At 41.9% G+C, this 22993-nt stretch overlaps 1 protein-coding gene across 3 annotated transcripts in view; it reads right to left on the reverse strand.

Moving 5' to 3' along the window:
• Positions 1-699: 699 nt before the first annotated feature.
• Positions 700-22993, reverse strand: part of mcama (melanoma cell adhesion molecule a) — a 45398-nt gene continuing 23104 nt past the window's right edge. For 2 of the 3 annotated variants that reach the window (XM_061752071.1, XM_061752070.1), the window contains 15 exons: positions 13024-13154; positions 11677-11905; positions 11509-11579; positions 11325-11412; positions 10056-10235; positions 9132-9259; positions 8142-8286; positions 7776-7891; positions 6332-6473; positions 6107-6237; positions 5821-5962; positions 4620-4655; positions 2496-2622; positions 2292-2415; positions 700-1585 (listed from right to left, as the gene is read on the reverse strand). In XM_061752071.1, coding sequence (XP_061608055.1) covers positions 1583-1585; positions 2292-2415; positions 2496-2622; positions 4620-4655; positions 5821-5962; positions 6107-6237; positions 6332-6473; positions 7776-7891; positions 8142-8286; positions 9132-9259; positions 10056-10235; positions 11325-11412; positions 11509-11579; positions 11677-11905; positions 13024-13154 — 1793 coding nt within the window. In that variant the 3' untranslated portion in view covers positions 700-1582. The remainder of the gene's footprint in view (positions 1586-2291; positions 2416-2495; positions 2623-4619; positions 4656-5820; positions 5963-6106; positions 6238-6331; positions 6474-7775; positions 7892-8141; positions 8287-9131; positions 9260-10055; positions 10236-11324; positions 11413-11508; positions 11580-11676; positions 11906-13023; positions 13155-22993) is intronic. The other variant, XM_061752073.1, reaches the window with a different exon arrangement.

Raw genomic sequence — 22993 nt, forward strand, 5'->3', positions numbered from 1 at the left:
ATTTTGTCAAAACACCCTGAGGATAAAAAATATATATATTTTACATTCCCTATTTCTTGTATTGTAGAAATCAGGCCTCCCGCCTCCATATACTGCTGGGCCAACGGTGAGTTCGGCTTCCGCACAATGTCGACAACTTCACTGAGCAGTCGATTTGGCTAAAGCTATATAATTCTTCACATTCTATTGAAGGATGTCTTACTGCATGTTTTCTTGATGGAAGCCGTACAAAGAACGGATTGACGGACCGATTGAAACTCATGTTTAACGGGAGTCAGCACACACCTGCCGCCCACCATTTAAAGTGCCTGTAATGAATGCCAAATAAAGTTGAGCTGTTTTAGGATGCTTTTCCTAACATTTTTTTGCTTTTCCTGACAGCCTATCCCAGCTGTCATCGGGCAGGAGGCGGGGTACACCCTGAACTGGTTGCCAGCCAATCGCAGGGCACATACAAACAAACAACCGTTCGCACTCACAGTCATGCCTACGGGCAATTTAGAGTCTCCAATTCATGCATGTTTTTGGGGATGTGGGAGGAAACCGGAGTGCCCGGAGAAAACCCACGCAGGCACGGGGAGAACATGCAAACTCCACACAGGCGGGGCCGGGGATTGAACCCCGGTCCTCAGAACTGTGAGGCTGACGCTCTAACCAGTCGTCCACCGTGCCGCCGCATGAAATAATAATGAGGCCAAATTTGTTGAAAAACCTTTTTATTTCTCATTTTCTTGCAAAAACATTACAAAAAAAAAGCACAGGCATCAAAGGATCACATGTACAGTACTTAATTTACAAACGTTTTGGGGGAGGGGAAAAAAACCCAAAATATAAACAATGTATTCCCTGGTGTGCAGTTTTTTTGGAACACAGCAGAGCACGACATTATCGTCCGTCAGTGGAAAGATGAAAAAAAAATAAAAAATGCTCACACACAAAAAAAACCCCACAATATTCACAAAATGGATCCGGCGGGGGCGCCAGTGTGCCTGCATCAAACTGAAATCTTCTCTTCAAAAGTACCGTAATTATTTCCACTCACGCGTATGTATGTATGAATGTGAGCACACTTGTGAAAAATATTAAATGTTTACAGCAAAACTGGTCCAACACAACGCAAATAAAATACATACAAACAAATGCTGCGTATTCAGCAGAAATCTCAAAAACAAAAACGGGCAAAGCAGATCGCTAACCTCTTTGAAATCTGCCCGGCAACAGTCCGCTGGCATATTTTCAAACAATACGGGGAAAAGGTGAAAGGGACTTGACAGCAGTTTGTAACGGTTGTTTGTTTGTGTAAGTGTGTGTGTGTGAGTGTGTGAAAATATCTTAAATAACAAAATATATATATAATATGTACACTTTGATGGCCTAGCGATGATGTAACAAACAGAAAACAGAACGACGGATGAACTTTTACGAGACACATTCACTCAAAAGACAAGTTTGTGTGTGTGTGTGTGTGTGTGTGTGTGTGTGTGTGTGTGTGTGTGTACGGAAATACTGGTAGTGTATAACGTGTGATTGGAGTCCCTGCTGGTATCAGATCAGCACCTCCACTGCCGATGCCTGCACACTTTTACTAGAAAGACACACACAGCGACATCATTATATTGTAGCCGTGATGCCTTCACGGACATGTTAAGAAAATAAGGTCACGGTGACATTATAGAAGGTAATTGAACAAAGAAGAAGAAACAAAAGACAAGTGCAGTGAGTCTAAAGCCACCCTTTTGGTACCCAAATTATGTAATTTGGTACCCCAACCAAGGGTGCCCACAATGAGGTAAGGACAGGCTTATTGCGTTGTACTATTTCCACGTTCAAATTTTTTTTATATCTTTATTCTGGTAACGTTATAACTGCACAGATCAAATTCAGATAAAAAAATGTTTTCCTTATAACTTTACTGTCTACTTCTTTGTATTACAACATCAGACTCATAACATGGCAAGTTTATTCTAAAAAAAAATAAATGTATCCTTGTAACATTATGACTTCATTCTCAAAATGACATTTTTTTTCTGTAAACATTACGACTTATTTTCCTTACATGACAACTTTGTTCTTGTAACGTTCCAACTTGATTCTCGTAACATTATGACTTTATTCAAAAAAAATTACAACTTTATTCCGGTAACATTCCAACTTTTCGGAATGTTACACAATATTGGTCGCTTAACATTGAAACTTTGAAATTACAACTCAGAATTGTACGACCCTAACATGACAACCATTTTATCCTCCTAACATTCCGACGTTATTCTCCTAAAGTTTTCAAAACGTACCTGATCGTTTGTGCCGTTTTTGTCTCCGTTGACGGCCTTGAGGAGCACCGTGTCCTCACTCTTGGCGTTGGCGTTGTTCTTCATCTCCACCACGATGTCGTCTTTGGCGGTCTTCTCTTTGGAGCTGACAACGGGGAGGCGAGGCGTTTTAGAAGCGCACCAGCGAAGGGCGGGACCCGCTCCACAAAGATGGATGCCACTCACATGTCCTGCTTCCCCGAGCGTCCGCACGGGATCTTGCCCTTCTTGTGCAGGAAGTAGAGCACGCTGCCCAAGATGGCCAGCAGCAGCAGGCACAGGATGATCACCACGATGATCACGCCGCTGCCCTCTGTTACACACACAAGAAACCCAAACGCAACTTCATGAAAGAAAAACACAATTCAACGATTTATCATTTTTTAGCAACAAAACAACATTTTAAGGAGGGATGGGCATTTCCCTTCATTTAGTCTTAGTCTCAGTGTCAAGAATAAATGTGTAATATTAGGAAAACTAAGTTTTTCGAATATTACAAATTGATTATTGTTAGTTTACTTTTCATAAAATGAAAGATTTTTTTCTGGTCAATACGGAGTTTGATGTTCAGAAAAATCATGATCAGTGTCTTGTAATGTCACAATTTTGTTCTCTGAGGATGCCAACCTATTTTCTTTTTTTTATATTACGACTTTATTCTTGTAACAATCAAACTTATTTAATATATATATATATATATATATATATATATATATATATATATATATATATATATATATATATATATATATATATATATATATATATATATATATATATATATATATATATATATATATATATATATATATATATATATATATATATATATATATATATATATATATATATATATATATATATATATAGTGCGGCACGGTGGCCGACTGGTTAGAGCGTCAGCCTCACAGTTCTGAGGTGCGGGGTTCAATCCCCGTCCCCGCCTGTGTGGAGTTTGCATGTTCTCCCCGTGCCTGCGTGGGTTTTCTCCGGGCACTCCGGTTTCCTCCCACATCCCAAAAACATGCATTAATTGGAGACTCTAAATTGCCCCTACGCATGACTGTGAGTGCGAATGGTTGTTTGTTTCTATGTGCCCTGCGATTGGCTGGCAACCAGTTCAGGGTGTACCCCGCCTCCTGCCCGATGACAGCTGGGATAGGCTCCAGCACGCCCGCGACCCTAGTGAGGAGAAGCGGCTCAGAAAATGGATGGATGGATGGATATATATATATATATATAATTCCATTTTTATTCGCCTATCATTATGCCTTATTTTTCAGAATATAACATATGTATTCAGGTAACATGACTTGTCATAAAATTACAACTTTACTCGGGTAACACTGTATTGAGCCAAATAATACTGCTCGGAAGAGTTGCCATTGAGTGGATGTCGACCTGAGCTGACATCTTGTTGACTTCTTTAGACAGCAATCTAGTTGAGACACTTTGTTTTTGCCTCAACTCCTTCACAACGAGGGCTGGGCATAAGAATCAATCGTCGATCACGATTGATTCTTATGCCCATCCATCGTTTTGACACAGAGAAGCAAAAATAGAGCAGCAAAACACACAAAAAGTGTTTGTCCCAAAGTGCACTACACAAGTATTTAAATTTATTTAAACCCTTCATGTTGACTGTGGGCGATTGCATTTTTACACTTATATTTTCTTTTTCCTGAATAGAATTATCCACATCAGCAATGTGGATACTTACTGAATTTATGAATAGTAATAGCTGGACTAAAACCCAAAGAGGTTCCGCTGTTTGTGTCTGGTTCATAAATACACTCCCTCACTGGCCACTTCATTAGGAAACGCATAATCCCATGTGCCTAATGAAGTGGCACTGAGGGTAAATCCTTTACTTTTTAGGTTTGATTTCATGAACTAAATCTTATTCCTGAAACTCTTTTTCTTGGATTGGAATTAGTACCGCAAGCAATTTTCATCGTAACTAAAATCTACTCCAAAAACAAATCTGACAGTGTTTTTTAGGTTATTTAGTCTGCTACAAAATGTGTGAGTAGACGGCATGTTGCTTCGTAAGATACTGTAATTAAGGGAGAATTTTCACTCAGTCATTCAAAGGGCTGCGATGTTGTGTCTACGTAAAAGAGAATATTTAATCTGCCCACGGGCCATCCGAAAGGGTGTGCCAGCGAAGCGAGCGCGAGTCCCAGAAAGAGAGATCATCAATAAGGCATGGAGGACGTCCTCAAAGCCTTTCGCTGTCAAACGTGGAGGAGGAAGAAGAGGAGGACAGATAGCGATGAAATGAGCGAGCGAGCGGGACGACGGTCTTACCGGGAGAGAAGGGCGCGCTGGTGGTGACCAGGGGAACTGTGAACAAGTAGAACAACATGCTTTTACACGCTACTACGCACACGACCGATAGTTGTGTTCGTGCTCAGGCCAAAGCAATAAAAGTATGATTTTGCTGCCATCTTGGTGCCGTGGAACTATGTTGAAGTAAAATGAGGAGATTCATTTCGACAAAAGTTAGTGCTCTGCAGCCATCTTGTGGCATGGAACTATGGTGAGTTGAGAAGTTTCAGTTGGACATAAGTAGTGGTTTGCCGCCAACACGTGGGTAATCAATTAAAAAACAAATCAACGGAATAGACTGTTCGACTCTTTAAACACAGTTGAATGGAGATTCACATCATGGAAAAATGTACTTTGAATTGTTTGCATATCTGCCTATTTCTGAAAATGTGTTCTCTGAGCGAACAGTTCTGCACTTCTGCCCAACTGTTATGTAGCAGCGGAGCTAATTTACATTAGGGCTTCCACAAACGATTATTTTGATCATAGACTAGTGACCAATTATTTGTGCGATTAATGGACTTATCGGACCGTATGTAAATTGCAGCTTATCGCACCAGCAAGCAGCTGCTCTTATACAACCATCATTAGCTTCCAGCTTGAAGTGTTTTAAGGTATGCGCAAAAGATAATTAAGATAGATTGTCCACAGATGTGAACACACATGTAAATGGCTGTTAGTCTATATACTGGTACCTCGACTTACAAGTTTTTTTGACAGAAAATATAGCAATACTCACAGGTATATATATAACGACTAAAAATACTGCAGCTTAGTTGGGCCACGGTTTTATCATCAAATCTACCTGGCGCATGACTGTATGTACAGTATTACAATGCCCCACAGTGGCCAAGGTATGCACACCTGACGCACAATGCCCCTTGAATTAATAAATGAAATCATGACGCACAAACTGTTTCATTCTTTACATTCAATTAAATCAAGTTATTAATGTATGTTTTTGAGCGCTATTTTTCTTAACAAAAATCACCTTACAAAAATATTTGTTGTTTTTTTTGGTGGAGGCTGGAAGGGCATTTATATTCTGCACCGCTGTATGTGCAATTAGTTGGTATCCTGATGGGGACAAGCGCTGTAGAACATAGATGGGTGGATGCGGTTTATATTAATCCATGCTCCATGTATCAGTTTTTGTGATACAGTGCAAGCTCTCGCTTACTGGCTTTGATGCTGAAAGCTCTGACGTCAATGCCAAGGTCGTTGGAGGTGTTGCACATGGCGCTGATGTCCGACTTGACGGCGACGGACACCACGCTGTGGGTCATGTGGTCGCTGGACTTGCTGAACACCTCGAACCAGTTCTGTGCAGAAGAGAAGAGGGCTTTAAGCTTGAAGGTCACGTCCATCTCCACATCAGCAGGCAAGCAAAGACAAGCGGCAAAATGACTCTCATTGTAGGCGTCGCACATCTGCCGCTCTCAAGAGGCCAAGCGGGAATGAGTCACCTGGCTACCGACGAAGATCCATGTGATGCTGGGCGCGGGGTGGCCACGTGCCTCGCAGCTCAGGTTGACCATCCTGCCCACTGCCTCCTCCAGATGGACCTCCTGCTCCTCGCCCACCAGCTGAGGACCACCTGTGTATACACACACACAGACAACCGCAATGATACACAAGTATGTGGCACAGGGTAGTGTGACATATTTTGAGGTGTGTTTGGGAGGACTGACCGTGGACGACAATGTGGACTGAGCCGCTGGTGTGCAGGGCGGGCACGGAGGGAACGGTCACCTCGCAAACGTACTCTCCCGCCGTTTCGTAGGTGGCGTCCTGCAGGTGGAGCATGTTTCCTCGACCCACCATATTGCCATCCTGGACACAGACACAGATACTCACTCAACCCTATGGTAATGTAAAAAGACCATAGACGGGCTAAATGCAGAAGTTATAATCCTTTAAACAATGGATATTTTAACAAAAACGGTGCAGCAATACATGTATTCTTTATCTTCTGCGAAAAACGACAAATATTATTGGAGCTTACTGAGTCACTTAAGCTGTGAAACTCTTTATGTATTATGAATTTCTGTATTATACTGCGCCCTGGTGGCCAAGGCGCACACACCGGAAAAAGCACAATATCAATGGGAATTAACGTAAGAAATCATGATGCGCAAACTGTTTCATTCTTAACCTTCCAGTCAATATGTACCGTAATTTCTCGTGTATAATGCACACCCATGTATAATACGCACCCCTAAAGTTGACCTCAAAATTCTGGAAAACCCTTATAACCATGTATAATGCATTTTTACAAACCATGATTTTGCTTCTACCTATATGATCAAAACATGAACCATTATCTGTATTTTGTTAGTTTTTTCAAATCATTATTCTGAAGTAAAGCACTTTATTTGAACACGTAATACTTTCTATTTCCTAGCTCTTATTTTGAAATGTACAGCCCTACTTTTATTTAGTAAATGAGAAAACACACAGTTGTGCTCATATGTTTGATTACCCAGGCAGAATTTGTAAGATGGGTACAATTCTTTAAAGAAAACATGAAGGGCCTGGTGAAACACATTTAATTTTATTTTAATGTTATTCAAGTTAAACTGTCAAGCACTTAAAGCATTAAAGCATTATCAGTAAACAAAACATAGCCATAAAGAAATTAATGATGGTTATTGATCAGTCATCAGTCGTATTGAAAAACACAATATTTCACAAATTCTGCCAGGGTATCTAAACTTATGAGCACAGCTGTTTATATATATGCAGTCATACGTACCCGTCATATTGCAATGAAAGTGTAGGCTACATCTTTTTCATAACCTCTAGTGGCGGCATATTCGAATGAAAGTGTACACCTTTCTCATAACCTCTTAAGTGGCGGTGGCATATTGGAATGAAAGTGTACAGCTTTTTCATAACTCCTAGATGGCGGCATACATTTATAAAATGTGAAAGTGTTTTCCATCTTCCCCTATACTTATGTATAAAATGCACTATTGATTTTTGACAATTTTTTGGGGGGGGGGGAATGCGCATTATACACGAGAAATTACGGTATTTACGCTATGTTTTTATAAAGTACGATACTGTTGAGTGCTATTTTTCTAATTAAAAAAACATTACAAATGGTTATCTAATAACTTAGACCTAACAAACCTTGTACCAGACGACGGATGTTTTCTCAGAGGACAAAGCATTACACGACGCAGTCAAATCTTCCCCTTTTAACATGACCTCAGATTCTTTGGGTACCAGCACAGCAGGGTCCAGGTCTGAACACAGCACACCCAACAAGACAGAGGGACACGCTGTTAGTAGTGTGAGGACAGTCGCAAGGGTTCTTCATTCTAATAATGTGCTAACTACAACGTCTGGATGTGGTCTGAGTGATGAATTCTAATGAGTTCTGAGTGTCTGTTATGTTAATGTAGTCACATGGTCTGGACACCAGTGTGTGTGGGTCTGTGTGTGTGTGTGTGTTTGTGTCTGTGTGTGTACGTGTGTGTGTTGTTGTTTCCTCACAGTGCACTTTGAGTCGCATCTCTCCTTTGACCTCTTTGAGTGCGGTGGTGTCCCGGGGTCGACACAGGTAATCGTCGCTGTCGCTGCGCGACACCGCCTGCAGCATCAACACGTTTCCACGGCTGTCAAACTCCACGTCAGGGTCCTGCAACAAAGATTTCAAACTGTCTCATTCAAACCAAGTAATTGATTTTAATTGTACTTTGATTCTAATATTGACTAATATTCCCAAAGATGCTGGTAGTTTAAATCATCATTTGCCTCTGTCTCAAAAATGGATGTCACTTAAACTGGAATATTAAATTTAATCTTTAAAAAACAACATAAATTAAGGCAAATTCTGCGACAAGACATTTTAAAATATAAATAAACATGCATACCTTCTTATGTGATGCTGTTTACTTAAATCTACAACATATTTATTCTTAAAAAACACCACATCTACTCATCTACGGGGGCCACCATTTTGTTGTCATTATATGTGCAGAGTCGCAAGAATATAAATTTATTTTGATGTTGGCCCTCGCTGTGTGTTGACAGCGTGTTACCATAATGTTATATGTAATATTTTTCAGTAATACAGTAAATTATCCTCTGTGTATTCTATGTTGCAATGAACTTGGGATCGGAATTTGACAAACTGCTTCTAAGGCTCCACTGTATTTAATGTTCACGACTCAATAATGTTCTTCCTGTTTCTCACAGTTTCACACTACAAGTCACGATGACCTAATTGGCAACGCGAACACAATGGTTTTGTGTTTGACATGGGAACGAGCTCCAGCCCTGCTCCCTGTCAGCGTCTTAGAGCCCAGACTGGATCTGCGGGGTCAAATCAGACGAGGCCTTCGCGGACCTTTGCACGTTCCCATCTACGCGGGGGTCCTGCGAGCTCTGCATATCAAAAACATTCCAGGCGTGTCTCTTGCGTGTCACCCCTTTTCCGTCTCGGGGGACTTTTTCGTCGGGGAGAAGGCCCTCCATTCTTACTTCCTTCCTGGTGAAGATGAAGGTCGGCATGGGGTTGCCATCGCCGTGGCAACGTAGCTCCACAGTATCCCCCTCTTTGACCAATCCCTGAGGCGACTCCCTCCACAGCTCCACCATGGTGGGTGGGTCTGCGCACACACACACACACACACACACACACACATACATACATACACATGCACGCACACGCACAAAGTTAAGTTACACAGTCTGACTCAGCATGCTTGTAAAGTCCCATTAACAAGATCATTTCCATTAGCTGACAGCACAGACTGTGTTTGGCTCCGACCACCACTGTGTCACTGTTCCAAAAATAATGAACCAACACAAAGCTGATGTGGCTCTTCAAATGTGTCCTACAGAACATTTGGCAAAAACCTGACAACGTAAAACTGGTGGAATGGCCTTTTGAATGGCACGCTATTTTTGACCAAATAAAGGAGAAGTTATACTGTATGCGTTACAGCCGTTCAGCCTGTGGGACAAAACAGGCCCTCTAGACCGTATAATGCGGCCCGCAGGATGAATTTGAAAGTAAAAAAAAAAATATGACATTGTAGTGGTGGGGACTAAGGATCATTTTGAGTCTTACGCTTATCTAGAAAATGAAGTGATAATAATTCTTACATCTTCATTAGTTGATTTTTTTTCAAAGTTGTACATAATTTTCAGTTCCAAATACCTGTGACCTAAAAGTTTTGTGCCTTAAAATACGATCACTGTGATCCGTTATTATGCACACGTCGATGACTGAAGCAAAATTCTCAAGAATTCTGATGTTGCTTTGTAAAATGATTTTAAAAAGTCATAAAATCTAAGGATGTTCTTAATGTACTTGGTGTGTTTTGCATTAAAACAAAGAGAAAAAAGTCAAGCATCCTGTGTGTTGATTCCGACGCCTCCACAGCATTCGTGTTGTCTTACAGTGAACGGTGATGCCGACGCTGCTGGACTCGACGATCATGATGTCGCCGGGCACGAAGAAGCTGACCTCGCAGGAGAAGTTAGCGTCCTTGTCCTCCTTGACCACCTGGTACTCCAACGTGCTCTGCACCGAGTACAAGCCGCTCGACTCCACCGTGTCGCCGGTCCACACATTCACAACTGCGGGAGCAAGGTCACATGTCATTAACTCCTTATTAGTCAAATATAAGAACGTTAAGGATTAAAGTTGCATGCTAACATCAAGCCCAGTAGTGCAGACATGTTTGAAAACATCAACTTTGTGCAGGTGTGAAGTTGACTGGTGATACACAGAACCTAGAACTGTGAGGCAGACTTGCTAACCACTAGGCTGCCTTACAGTAAATATTTTGAATGAAAATCACTTCTAAGTGAAAAATATAAATTTGGGCTACGGCTATCGAATATTTTTAGAATCAATTAATCTACCGTTTATCCAACTGTTTAATCGAGTATTAGGATGTAAATTGATTTTTGCGTTATTAGACAACAAAATGCATGTGAGGTGCAGGTATAATTGTTGTCTACTTAGGGTTGCCATTCTCACGTGCCACACTATAAATTCTGAGGCTTTGAGTGTGTCTGGCTTTGAAATGTGGGGCCTGTTCTGATCAGTGACGTGGGTGTCAGCGAATGAGAGTGTAGAGTTAGCGGTTGGCTGTTAACCGGCTAACAGTTAGTTAGTTTGCATGAGTGCCTAGGCATTAGTTGTATGTACTGTATGTGCTTTTTACGTGTTTATTTTGTTACCGTTTGTTCAATAAAGCATTTGAACGTGCACTGTTGGCTCCATCTATCCTTGACCACTTTTGGGGGCATTACAATACGTTCTAACTAGCAATGGTAAGCTTTATTATATTAGCGAACATCGATACCTTGTGTTGGCGAATGTAGACGTGCTGTTGTGGTACGCAAGTTAGTTCTGCATTTTACTTTTTTTTTGGAATTGAATTTTTCAAGTTATTCGATTGATCATTTCAGCCCTGAAAAAAATCAAATAGCCGTAACTGAGAGAGGCTTCTTGTGCCACGTGACGCATTCTTATGCTGCTGCGCAACCAAGTTCATAACCCTCAGAAAACCAAATACCTCCTATATTAAGGCAGTTCAAACACAGAGATTATGTGTGACAAATTCCGAACTGCACTACGTCAGGACCGTTCCGACATTGAGACTGTTCTCAATTGCCTTACCTGGTTAAATAAAGGGGGGAAATGGCTTAGTCACTTACGTCCTGCTGAAGACACCAGAGGCATGTTGTTCCTGTACCAGGTGATGTTGGATTTGGGATAACCATTCCGGGCCTCACATGTTGCCACCTAAAGGCAAGGTCACAGTGACAAGCATTATGGATACAGTTAGTACTAAGGTGGCTATCCATATTAACCAGGTGGGTTCTTATTGAGCAAACTCACCTTAGACGGCATCTCATTGGTGACGGATATTCCCGTTTGGACACCCCTGATTACTGGAGACCCCGGGGGAGCTGGAACAAATCCATCTAGTTAATTCAATGACCTTTCAAAAATATTAGATGTTCTAAACAGGATGTTTCACAGTGGCTGGTCACTTTGCTTCCTCACCGAACACCCTGAGGTGAGTCTTGCGCTCCATGGTGCCGGCCGACAGACCGTTCACCTGGCAGATGAACTCCCGCTCGTCGGACAGCTGCACCTCCTGGATGGTGAGCTGAGTTTTGTGCTGATCTAAAGTCACCTGGATGCGACCACTGTACTCCGTGCCCTCGTCCACGATCTTGTTGTCCTCAACGGCGTAGTAGATACGAATTCGTGAACTGCTGCCTTTGTCTTTCTGCAGACATACAATACATATACATCACAGTGAATACTCAAAACGGCGCCGACTTGACATCAGTTAGAAGGAGACACGCTAACAAACATCAAGCAACAATCAATCACCATGGAGGAAAATAAGGCTCTTCTGTATCAACTTCACAGCTGGAAGGTGGCACATTTTAGTCAAGAAGAGACTGAGTGCAGCAAGAAAACAGAGCACTGCAGCAAAGGGGAAATCGTGGCGCATAATGCTGCAGTGTCCAGCACTAAGGCTAACGTTAGCATGTGTGTTTAGTCCTGTCAATTCAAATCTACGTATCTTCAAATGTTACAGTGCCACAGCAATGATCACTAAGCGACCAAACTTCCGACCATATTAACTCTGTGTGTTTTTTATTTTTCTTTGGATCGTTCCGAACAAGTGTGTTACATATCACTGGAATTTATGTGAAAGTAAGCAAACTCAAATTCAAACTCAAATTCTGCAGCATAACATTTTGCCTTAAATACAGTGGCACCTCGTCTTACACATGAACCGAATTACCTGTTTTCCGAGATACAAGCCTTCATTTAGTCGATTTTTTCCAATGGTGGCGTATCTTGATTGGCAGACAGGTCTGCGCTAAGATGGGTGTACCGACGCAACGAGGGTTTGTGCTTCGGCATTCGCCCGCCACTGTTGACAATTTGGTGACGGAAAGTGGGTCTAAACTTACACCCGTTCAGACTACGTCTAACTTTTGGTGAATTTTGGTGAATCTGATCAAGGTGCAGGCAGCCTGATAGGCGAGCTCCCAGATGTGTCAGACGAATTTCCTTTATATGTGAACAGCGTGCATGAAACCCTCTGAATCATTGAAGAAATACATTAATTGAATGCATAATTTGTATTATTATCATGGTTATATATTTTAAATCATCCCAGAAACAAAGGAGCCATTCGGTGGGAATGGCTTTTTTTTCTGTCAGTCGGATTATGTAAAAACGACTTGCAAAGGTGCAGTTTTGTCTAAGGAGTAACTCATTACATTCAGGTCAGACTCTGAGGGAGACTGAAGAGATGAGTGTAATCCTTCTTGCACAGTTGGACTGTCCCACATAGACGAGGGCTTGGCTTTTCCGGGCACCACTCACCACAAACCACTGGAACATGACAAATCTGACGCTGTTGGCTTCAGTGAAGTTATAGTGGCACACGATCTCAGCCGAGTCGCCCAGGTACACCTCGACATTGTCTTTCATAGTCACCTCCACTCTGGCCCACACTGAAACACACACAAAAGTAGATCAATTCAGATTCAGTTGTTGAATTCCCAATTTGTACGCTAACCCGAAAGCAACACCGAGCGCCATTTTTTTGGCACGAGACAGACAGGAACAGAAGCGGAACAAAGAAAGAGCTTCTTGTCCACATGGTGTACGTTTTCGTCTTGGTTCCTTCCGCCTGGCTGACTGACGCTTCTTGGCCACAAAAGCAGTTTCCCGGACATCATCGCAAGGAATTTAGGCGAAAAAGGCGACTCGCCAGGCTGACACTGGACTGTTGAATCCCCGAGCCAAGTTGTTCTCCAGCCATGTTGGATTTGGCTGCTTTTATTTCACACACAGTGAAAAAGAAAACATTTTGGCCCGATATTCTGTTGAAGCTGGCTCGCAGGAGTTATGCGGGATGGTGGAGGATACTCTTCTGCTCCTCTTACATTTTCAGATATAACTCTTTGATTTATTTCCATTGATTATTTCCCTCAAAGGCCCTGTTGTATTTTGGGATTTTTTTTATACGATGCTACATTCGCTTGTGTGACACTTGCGAGCACAGAGAGAGGACTGGTGCCTTCTCATTCACAAACTTTACCATGTGAGATCTTTGCCGATAAATGCACATTTTCTAATATTCCAGTAATCCTATGGTATTTGCTCTGGATAGGGATCGAGCCCTGCTACAAATAGTGAAAAAGTAGTGATGCACCGAAATGACAATTCTTCACCAAAACTGAAAATGAGGAAACCAAAGCCAAAACCCGGAACACTGAAAGAAATTATTCTGCCTTATAAGTAAAATTGCATTTATGGGTATGACTGCAGAACTGCCAACCTATACAAATTCCAGAACAGTTTGTCTGAATTGCCACATTTTTTAAATTACGTCAAGAACATTACCGCGGCACAATTATTGCAGCATACAGTCTTACATAATACGATAAAATAATTCTGCATATTGTTCAATTGCACAACATAATCATTACTCTATAATCATAAGCATTAATAAATTATGGCTTCAATGTACTTCAAGTACAAAAACGTCTTATGTTGCATGCTATTTTTTGTATTTCCTGTATTCACTATTGATGCTGAAACAATGCAAATTTCTCCCTTGTGGGACCAATAAAGGTTATCTTACAGTACTTTCAACATAATAGGCCCCTGTTCTCAGGTGTCGCACGAATTTGAAATAATTTTAAGGTTCTGTTTGACCGTGTAGCGATTGTGTAACACTTTCTTTCCAGGCACTTATTAGCTTGCCTGCTATTTTGCTGTTCAAAGTTGTTTACCGTCACTATAACGCGGTTCCAGCGAGACCTATGTGACAAGTGTACTGTATCAATTGCTTTGGTGTTTTGTGACTACATGTCACAATAGCTTAGCAATTAGCATGATGACTCTCCTGTTAATAACTCCTCGCCCTCCCTTTGTGATGACGATATTTGTCACAAGTGCAGCTTAGTCGTTGCCATGATGGCAATGATTAGTGACGTTTGCTGCGTTGACACTGGACGCGAAGCGAACTTTCATCTCCGCTGCTCGGCATCGTCTTAAGTCGTGTTGTTTAGTTAGACGTAGCTCGTATGTAGCTGGGGCGGCACAAAATAGCGTGCAACAATTCCCCGTTACGAAAAGCGGAAAGCTGGTCCTTGTTATCAGATATTGTGACATGTCATTTCTGGGTAGTATTTCTTTGGTTTTTTCATTGTATGGGCCTCGAAAGGGAGTCTCTTAATTCTGAAAACGTACACAAACACTGATTGTGAATATTGTGCAGACAAAAGACGACGACAACTAACAAGAGCTGGATCTTGGTGTCCTCCTCTGCATTTTCAGCGTTTGCTAAACCAGACCAAGCATGAAAAGAGCTTTAAGACACCCGTCCCCTCCCAGTTGCCCACATTCAGCTGACTGCACCCCCATCAGCAGCCCGTCTCCCTCCCTTACTCTGCGCCAATCCGTGTCACAACTCCCATTTTTCTCCCTCCCACCCTTCCGCTCCCTTCCTCAGTCCAGCCAGTGTTCAGTCAACCATTTCTCCAAGACGACGGGTGAGCCATTGTTCGCCCACCTGGGTGAACCGCATCCCTCCTCTGTCTCTCACACACATAAAAACACACACACACACAATCACGCAAATCTGCAGCACAAGAGGTGAACAACAGTTCATGGTGCGCTGAAGTTGTTGTTTCGTCAAACAGAAAATGACAAGGCATCTATGAGGAGCAGATTATGCAGGCTGCAAGGTAGAATATGACACACACACACACACACACACACACACACGTCAGTGTAAAAAATATTGTTGCTCTTTGGGGCCGCGCCGCTAAACCTTTTTGGCTAATCCGATTAGCGCAGGGGGGTTGCTGGGGATTTGGCTTCCAGAACCTGGCTCTGGTTCTTATCTATTCCTGTTGTGCCTTTATGTGGCACGGACTACAGCACAAATACACATGAGCCATGATCTGTGGACCCTGACAACCAAAAGTCCTGCCTGCCTGTGTGTGCGTGCATACTTTATAGTGACTTGTCTCCGTCCTGGCTGATTCATAAAAAAAATAAATAAATAGATAAATAACGAATATTTGAATGTGCTGACAGGATCGGGCCTGTAGTCCGACCGCTTATCACTGCACAAGATAACCCATGCCACCAACGTACAATATAGCCTTTCACAGCAGACATTTAAGGAAACCACAGGTGAAAAGTCCAACGGGACTCACAGCACTTTTACACGCAAACGATCTTGTTACAAAATGAAGGCCAAATGCCAAACACAAAAATATTTTTTCACCGAGGCGGGTTAATCATTGCCTCACTTGGCGCCAATGGTAACAGACAATAACAGCGCGAAGTGAAAATAAATGACGTGATCTGCACCAAACAGGTTCTTATTTCACGTGTTACCCACCCAAATACAAAGTTAACAACAAATTGGTTATGTATGTTTTGCGTAATCCTGCTAACTCAAACAAAAGAGTGCAACAAATGAATACAAGAATGTGATCAACTGTTTTTGTTTCGTTCTATAATGCAGAATAAGGCTGCAAAACAAATTAGATTTAAAAAAAAAAAAAAAAAAAAGGCTTTGGTGAGGGAACTACTTAAGAAAGCCTGTACGCATACAGTTGCTCATTATAACATTAACACACAGACAATACCCTCGGACGCTAACCAGAGTGGTCACCATTATTGGCTTCCTGCTTTGATTAAGGCTGTCAGCTTAGGCCTGTGGTTGATCTGCACCCCTGCACCTGATAAGAGCCCCAAATCACCTCAGACACAACCTCATTCTAATCCTTCATGTGGCTGGCGAGCCATGAAATGAGCCAGGACACTTGTGAGATAATAAACATTTCCCATAATGACGGTTCTCCAAGGGCCCGTACCTGGAGAGTATCGCGTCACGTCTCTGTCACATTCTAAGTTTAACATCTTCTTTAGCAAATGTCAGTTAAAACCTTCAGTTTGTCTTTCTGGCAAGGAGGCAAGCAGGTCAAAATGGAGTCAATGAGCAGACACAAGGAAACACGATACGAAACAGGAGGTGGGAAGACGAAAATAACAAAAACAACAAAATTAATGAGTTAAAGAGGATGTAAAAATTAAACAACCAAGTACAATACAGTGAACCTCAAAGGTTGAACGCAATCTGTTACAGAATCCTAATCCGATTCTGATTTGTTTGGAATTAAACACAATTTTTTCCAATATTATCGGTTCGGCTTTTTTTGAGGAAGCTATTCTGCAACACAGTGGTAAACATGCCTCTGTCCCATCTTTTTGGGAACGTGTTGAAGGCATTAATTCAAAAAGAGAGAATATTTGCAAAAAAACTAAACAAAACAAAAGTTGGTCAGTTTGACATTAAATGTCTTGTCTTTGAAGAGTATTTAATTGAATATAGGTTGAAAAGGATTTGCAAATCATTGCCAAATTTCATGTCCCAACTTCATTGAAATTGGTGTTTGTAATACCCCTCATCTCTAAGGACTCGAGCCTTGGAGCCTGAGGTTGAGGGTTCAAGTCCCACTGCTGAAAACAATTAAAAATGAATAGTTGAAGGAAAAATATGAGTCTAGTTACTATTGCCACCACCCAGCTCAAGAGGTTCATATGATCTAATAGTCTGCTTTAACCAAGACTTGCTCTGATTCATGTTCAAACATACAGCATATTCCCGCTTTAACGGCAACTTATTTACATTTTACATACTTTTTTGAAGCTACCTGTGTAAAAGTGAGAGTTTTACTGAGTGAATTTATCGAGAGAGGCTCCCTTAGAGGGTGGAAAGAGCTAGCGTGTAAGTGCGGCTGACAGGCAGGAGGAGTTCTCTATGCACAAGCCCGGTGTGGTGTGGAACACCTGGTGGACAAAAGTGCAATGTCTGACATCAAAGAGAGGACACACACATACACACACACACGTGCAGAGCAGAGAGACAAGAGGTCCTTGTCGCGGCGAGGAGGGTCGGGCTTTCAGAGGCACAATGTAGCACAAATCTCACAGCGGTCCGTCCCCGTGGTGACCGTCAGCAGGCGCGAGCGAGTCCTCGCTTCTATATTCTTTGGCATAAGAGAGATAAGGACGTGCGAAAAATCTCCTCAAAGGCAGATCTTTATGCAATTATCTTCGCTTTCATGCGGCACAGCACCGCACTGCTCCGGGTCACAACCAAGCATATTAGTGATTGGTGTTCAGGGGGACCCCCTTCAGGTGTGGACTACTCGGATGATTGATTTTGCATATCGTCACTGTCCAATGAAAAACTTTTTGGATATTTGATCAGTCTCAGGACTGGCCTCCTATTTTAATGTTGGTCATTATTATGGTACTTGGACAGCTTTTTTGAGGTGGTATTTGCTGTGAAAAGGTTTGACAACCACTATTCTAACTTAATGTTATTGAACATACTGTTAAAAGTACGTAGCTCAACAACCAATGAAAACAGGTTTTATAAGAACCAGCTAGAACTACCTTCAAAACATGTACTTCCTCTTCATATTTTTGAATATATTTTGCCTTGTATACATTTGTTGTAGAACGTCATTAGAATCAACATACAGTATGTTCTCAATGCAAACTTGTCATTCCACTTTTATAATTCAACACGTTCCTTGTGCTAAATCACTCAAACAACAGCTGTTTTAGTGTGCTTTTGTAAAATACCTCCTTAAAAATTTCAACGTGATAACCTGATTTGGGATTCTAATATTTCTTACCGTTCACATCCACTGACTTCTCGGATTATCCATACTTGAAACGTCAGTATAAATACATAGCAAACTTCGGTGGCCCATCCACCTGAGACTAAAAAACGCTTTTAAGGAATGGAAAATTATTCCTGCTGGTTGGCAACTTCTCAAGCAACTTCATAAATTTTTGAACATCGCACCCAGTGGGTGAGACTTCATTAAAGGGAGTAACATGGATGTTTTATTCATGCTTGTATCTGATGTGTTGTCATCAATACACACGCCTCCACCGCACCGGGGTTCAGGCATGCAGTTTGCTCCGCAGATGCAGGATGGCTAATTAAAGGTCAGCAGGCTAAACACAGACTACATAGAAGGGTGGGGGTCATGTGAGGTCTTGGCAATCGATAGACCAAAAACAAGTTCACAAGCCTGCAGTCAAACCGTAACCACTCATTTAGTGGTGTAGTGAATCTCATTGGTAAAAAATAAAAAATAAAATGTAGTTAGCTGGGAGTCACATTGGACCCCCATGGCTTGAACACAGAAATGCAGATTTAGCAACTATGCAGTGCATAATTTATCATGTACAACGCCTAATCCAACCCATGAGAAATGTTCTGTGAAAATCAGTTGGTTGTTTTTTAATCATAATGCCAAAAGACGGACAAACAAACCAACAAAACTGTCAAGCTGACGAGAATGTGAAGGTTTCTACACTTTGTGATAAAGAGAGTGAAAGACAGGACATGATGGTATGAGGTACTGGCTGTTATTCTAACGCTACCTAAGACCTCTTTTTCAATCAAACCTGTGACGACAGCACGTCGACTTATCGCAGTATTCTGACAAAGGCCTTCTTGTGTGTTCAGGCCCCTACGGTCATCATCACAACACTGAATATCCTGAGTCGGAACACATAAACTCATTGAGCTTTTGCCCTCAACCATCCAGACGGCCGCTTCTACTTGAGCAATAATACAACGGAATAATAATACAATGACTGGGTGAATTCATATTTTTTTAAAACCGTGTTGAAAGGCGCTTCGGGCTGGGGTGGCAGCTTTGAGCGCCTCGTTATCGCCCGTGAGTGTGCACACGTCACGGAGAGAAGGCGGAAGAGCGAGGGGGAAAAAAAGGGACATCATAATGATGTTCTTTAGGGTCAAACCTGATCCATTTGTTTGCCAGTACAGTGTATCTAAGTCAAATGAACATTGGCAAGTTCATTTGGAACAGTATGTTTTGGGACCAGTTGGTTTGATGGCTCACCCGAGTTTGATTACTGTGTTTACACCTGTCCAAACAAAGCTCACCAAGGGGAAAAACAAACTATGATTTGAATACAACTATTTTGCACCCATATTTAAAAGCGGATTCAGGCATTGCTCTGTCAAAACAAATAATCTCGATTACGAAAAAAAAACAGAATTTTATTTCAGTGGGAACTAACGTGTAATTTAACTTTAAACTACTCGTGAGAGATGACCATTTATTTCCATCATGAACACTTTCCATTGTGGAACCATTGTGCCGTGCCTCTGTTTGTTTCTGCGCATTAGCATTGATGCCGCTCCTGTCCCACACAACAAAGGCCTTGTCCTGTACTCCCATTCCTTTTATCCCGTCTACCAGACGTGAGGGAAGCTGTCGGCCGAGCATGCCACACATAATTCATACGGATCAAATTGGCAAAACCCTGTTGGCCCCCCAAAGTCTCACGCTGAGAACCTTAATGCTCTCAAAGAGAATATCAGAGCGATCAGGTGGACTGCTGCGATAATGAGGGAGAGAGGCTACTCCCTGCGCCCAGGCCAGTTGCCCTGAAGACCCCAGACACACAAAGTCCATACATGATTCAATAGCACAAATTACCATCACAAGCCACAATTCTGATTGCCACACCTTAGTAGCAATCAAGCCCTGAAAACCTTAGACAAGTCTCCATATTTCTCTATATTTTATGTTACATTACAATAATCCTGGACATTAAGTAGAAAAGTATAAAATGTAAAAAGTAATGAGGTGCTGCAGAGTATAAAAGTCCTTAAAAGAAACTGAAACTGAGCTTTCAAACAGGCTCAGTGAATGGTTTGATAAGTACGTCAATGATAAAATCATACTTCAAAATTCACAGGAAGAAAAGATGTTTGGAGCTGATTTGGTCTTCTGGCTGCCCGTGTTTTGTCTAGTTAACCAGTAAGTCATTTCTTCTGTGAGATTTGAAGACAAGTGCAAGCTGGACAGGCAGCGTTGGGGGCAGGGACGCCCGCGGAGTGGGATGGGGACGGGATGAAAACAAAGCACATGGTGGGCTTGTTGCGAGTGTCGGATTGCAGATGTTCCAAAACATTGCAGAGCTATTTAAAAGACTTTGAGACGGAGGGATTTTTACAACTCTGGAAAGCTGGTGGCAGTCGCTTTTTACTCCCGCCTGAACAATCCGGTAGACAAACAGCAAACTTCTTCTTTTGACGACTATTTCAAACGGAGAGCTGTCATAAACAACCATTCGTTCATGGATTTACTACAAACCATTTTTTGACATTTTCTCTCAATAAGCTGGGATGTTGAGTTAACACAGGCGGTGGGGGTTAAAGGTTCAAACCACATTCATGCTAACAGCTGCCTTACTGACACCTCTTGCTGAGCTACAACTGACATGTATTGACACAACAAACTTGCCATTTTATTTACTTCTAAACACAGTCGCCACCCAAAGTTGAGGAAAGTTGACATATGAATTAAGAGCGGGGTCATGGAACAAACTCGTAACTCAAGGCACCACTGTATATCTTTTGTGAAACCAGCCCTGGAACCTTTCTGATATACCTTTTATGCATCTTGGACTTGGTCTACAAATCGTAAACCAGCATCTTTATCTTGATCTATAGACAGGGAGACTCCCTTTCTCAGGACTGGCCTCAGACAAACATCCAGTACTTGTTTTAATTTGCTGGCCATGGGCCTCGTGCCAAGACCTTGAGCCCGCCCTGTGGTTTTGACTGGATTCCCAGTCGTCTGGTGGCACTGCGTCCCGCTGAGCCGCGGAGGACGGAGGGCGGTGTGGTTCACTTTAACGCAGGGCAGCTGGGAACAATGGGAACGTCACCCCCTATTCCCATAGAGAGTGTTTGTGAGGGGGTGGATCGGTGGGGCTGCTCTAGCAGCACCTGTGGGCAGCCCATTTGTCAAGTGATTTGTGGGAAGGAGTGTCGGCGCAGCGGGTAGAGCAGAAGGAGAGCTAGTGATGCTTGCGGGGGACTAGGAGAGGGGGGTAAACTTAGTCGAACGTTATCATGAGACCACACACAATGCTTATTTCACATTCATACACGTACACGCACACACCTGTGAACCACAAAATGAAATTTACATTGTGCTATGTTATGTTTAAGTACTGCCAGAAAATTTACTTCCTGTCTTTAATCATCATGCTTTTAGCTCCTAGTGTTCAGCCTGTGACACCGCATAACTCAAATGCCTTGCGTGAGAGACTACATTTACGTGAAATGTGTGGAAAGACTTAAAAATACATGCAGTTGGGATGTTAAGATTTCAATGATGGCAAATTGTTACTCTAAAGGCTGCTGCACACTGCGCGATGCGGTCAAACCTTATTGGACCGGAACATTGCATAAAAATAAGCGATTGGGTATATGGAACAGCGAGCTTGTATAGGCATTTAATGCTGTATACACAGTATATTGTACTTTATTACATTTAGTAAACCATAAAAAGATAGAGTAATAGTTAAGGAAGAAGCGGGTGGCTAAAGATAGAGGACGTGGGCTAGAACAAAAGCGAGTGTGTGGATATTTTAAGGGAGTCGCACTGACTCCATTCATTTGCATGTACCCAGCTAGGCAAATATCGCTCGCGTACAATTTGGTCACAAGCTTTGCATTTTCATCCACAGGGACATTATACATTATAAATATTAAGTATTGATGTAAAACACAATATTTGATGCTTTATATGCTATCGCTTAAAACCTGGAAATGTATTTTCAGGGTGAGTGAAAGCTTATGTGCATTTTGATTGGCTGCAATCTGCAATGTTCCCCGCTGTCAATACAAATTTTGAATTGCAGCAAAACCAGTGGCAGACTGATCGGCCATTCATGAAAATAGTTGCCAAACCCTACACTCCGAGCGACAGTTCAGTCGGGTTCAGCCGCATCGCTCGGTGTGCAGCGGCCTTTCAAAGTGTGAAACCTATGCCATGTTCAAGAAAGGTTTAACAATATTTGGTTAAAATAAAACGCATTTTCATCACGACAGCAAGACATCCTGGCATTATCAAGTATCGGTCAGTATCGGTGAGTACTCCAATGTAAGTATTGTAATTATACTCAGTTTACAAAAAAAAAAAAAAAAAAAACGAAGTAGTCCCTAGTATGTGTAATATTGTAATATTATAGCTGTGTATGAGTATTATTATTACTGGTGTAATTATTATTACTGGTATTATTGTGGATGGTATGTTTTGGCATAGCCTTTTTATGCACCGTAGCTAGGCGCCAGCACACCTGTGACCCTAGTGAAGATAAGCCGTTTGGCAAATGGATGGATGGATAGATTTATTTGTCCAACAAAAAGATCATTAAAGTTGACTGTATTTTCACAAAATGTATTATGCCCTAG

This window comes from Phyllopteryx taeniolatus, chromosome 17 (genome assembly GCF_024500385.1).
Source record: "Phyllopteryx taeniolatus isolate TA_2022b chromosome 17, UOR_Ptae_1.2, whole genome shotgun sequence".
In the NCBI taxonomy this organism is placed as follows: Eukaryota; Metazoa; Chordata; class Actinopteri; order Syngnathiformes; family Syngnathidae; genus Phyllopteryx; species Phyllopteryx taeniolatus.